At 41.3% G+C, this 2,663-nt stretch overlaps 1 protein-coding gene across 1 annotated transcript; it reads left to right on the forward strand.

Moving 5' to 3' along the window:
* Window positions 1-570: 570 nt before the first annotated feature.
* Window positions 571-2,425, forward strand: LOC104585640 (inositol-tetrakisphosphate 1-kinase 1). Its single transcript, XM_010242590.3, has one exon. The coding sequence runs from the start codon at window positions 774-776 to the stop codon at window positions 1,845-1,847; it is 1,074 nt and encodes a 357-aa protein (XP_010240892.1). The 5' UTR covers window positions 571-773; the 3' UTR covers window positions 1,848-2,425.
* Window positions 2,426-2,663: the final 238 nt, after the last annotated feature.

Below are 2,663 nucleotides of genomic sequence, written 5' to 3' on the forward strand. Positions count from 1 at the left end.
ATCATCCACCCACGTGTCAATCCAATTGAGGTCCATATGTCCGATCACCAAATGCTCTCCCAAGTCCAAGGTGGGAGCTGGTGAGACCGGATCTGCTCTTTACAACTGGCGCCATGCATTGAGAACATCTATCGTAATTATCAGGCGCCCATTTGTGAGGAGCAGATCCCGTCTCGGAGCTGGTGGGAAGCCAATAACATATGTAATGATGCATACGCAGAGGAGAGGCAACTGGCATTGATTAACGGCTTTTTCCACGATGAAAATAACCACAAAACACAAGTAGGTTTACTGGAGTCAATTTCCACTGGGCCATTGATTAACGGCTTTTTTTTCAAATAGAAATTAATCTTTACCGTTCATTGAGCGCGTACAGTTCTTACCGTCCATTCACTGCTTCAGTAGTGCGGCCGGAATCCGCATAAGATCTCGAGAATATGCCACGTGGACATCGGAGACTTTTCACTTACGTACGGTCTCTAACCCTACTTAATAATCTAACCATGGTTAGTTTCCATTTTCGAATCCTCGGGTTCGAGCCCTACTCGAAGTTATATAATACCTTCTCTTCTCTTCGTTTCTCTCGAATTTCTGTTTTTCATTTCAACAAGAAAAAAAAGCCCTAATTTCTCTCTCGTCCGAGCTAGCCCCGAGCCCCGAGGTTTCTCTTCTCCAGATTTTGAATCTGGTTTCTATTTCTCGATTTCTGGTATGAATGTTCATGCATTTCTTCCATCTAGGCCATTACAGATCGAAGGTTTCGAGGAAGAAGGATGTCGGATTCATCGAGAAGATATCGAATAGGATACGCGTTAGCGCCGAAGAAACAACAGAGCTTCATCCAGGATTCTTTGGTGAATCTTGCAAAAGAGAGAAGTGTCGATCTCATACGAATCGATACTGATAAGCCCTTGGTGGATCAGGGCCCATTCGATTGCATCCTTCACAAATTGTCTGGCGAAGAATGGAAGAAACAGCTCGAGGATTTCTCCTCGAAGAACCCTAATGTCTGTATAATTGATCCGCTGGATGCGATTGAGAGGCTTCATAATAGGATTTCCATGCTCCAGGTGGTGTCCGAATTGAAAATCCCCCAGGAGAATGAGACTTTTGGAATACCTAAACAGATTTTGATCTATAATTCGGAAACGTTACTGGATGCAGATGCGCTGGAAGGGTTGAGGTTTCCGGTGATTGCCAAGCCGTTGGTGGCTGATGGAAGTGAGAAGTCACACAAGATGTCGCTTGTGTTCAATCGTGATGGTTTCAGCAAGCTGAAACCACCTATTGTCCTGCAAGAGTTTGTTAATCATGGTGGGGTGATCTTTAAGGTCTATGTTGTCGGGGACTATGTGAAATGCGTGAAGAGAAAGTCGCTTCCTGATGTATCGGAGGAGAATCTGGGGAGTTTGGAGGATTCATTATCTTTCTCGCAGGTATCGAACTTGACCACACAATATCGAAATAACGATCACTATTATGAGAATATGCATTTGGAAAATGCTGAGATGCCCCCACTGAGTTTCATTACAGACATTGCAAGAGGATTGCAACGGGCCATGCGATTGCATCTTTTCAACTTCGATGTCATCAGGGATGCAAGAGTGGGGAACCATTACCTCGTAATTGATATCAATTACTTCCCAGGTTATGCAAAAATGCCGTGTTATGAGGCTGTTTTGACTGATTTCTTCTGGGACATCGCTCACAAGAAAGAAGCAGTGGAATTTAACAAAGAAGAGAAATCAGAGATGGCTTCTGATTGTCGGAAGTTGCCTAGCTATGACATGGAGGAGAGAAAGATTGTAAGCAACACTTATTGTAGTGATGAAACTGATGGGGCCTAGCCACCTTCGCCTATGTCCTTGGAACTGGAAGAAAAGCAGAACAGGTTTCAAGTCTGAAAACGATGACAGGACATGCAAGTGGCTTGTTGGCTTATCGGCTTGAAGAGGGGACTAATAGGTTTTGCTTGAGCATCTTCAATGTCCTTATCCGCTATGCCTGCCAATTTCAAGGTGGATTGGAGCTAGCGGCCTACAACTATTGAACTGCAGTTGGCTTGGTGAATCAATAAATAGGTTGTATGCTTCGTATTTCTGCCTCTCGACCAGTTTCCTTGATATTTCATTTCGATCTTGTATATTCAGCCATTGTGCTGGAAATAGGTATTCCTCAAATACTGAATTTCTAGGAAGGTTGAAGGTGTATTTCGAGGCTTATGAATTCCCATGCTTACAAGCTGTTTTAGTAAGTGCAAATATTGGCACCTTTAATGCATGGATTTTTTTTTTCTCATTTTGTCCATGATGTTCTCTATTTTTTTTAAACTTTTTTTTTTCAAAAATGAATTTGTTTATTTTTGCAACTGGTATATTTTCTCAGTTGCTGATATTTAATTGATTTTGGCACCTTTATATATCAATTATGCCAGATCATGACGAATTAAATTTCCATATTTCTATCTGGGCAAACATTCCATTTCCAACTGTATAATGTTGTATGCATGGAATTTGTGACAGTTATAAACGGGGAAATTAAATTCTATATTATAATATAGTTTGATGGAATTTTTTGTCGTACACGTTTACCTTAATTGTTATGATGAATTTGGACATGCTAGGCTAGACATCTGATAACATGGTTTTTGTCTTAGTATTTAG

The sequence above is a fragment of the Nelumbo nucifera genome, chromosome 1 (genome assembly GCF_055504915.1).
Source record: "Nelumbo nucifera cultivar China Antique chromosome 1, China Antique-T2T, whole genome shotgun sequence".
NCBI classification, from domain to species: Eukaryota; Viridiplantae; Streptophyta; class Magnoliopsida; order Proteales; family Nelumbonaceae; genus Nelumbo; species Nelumbo nucifera.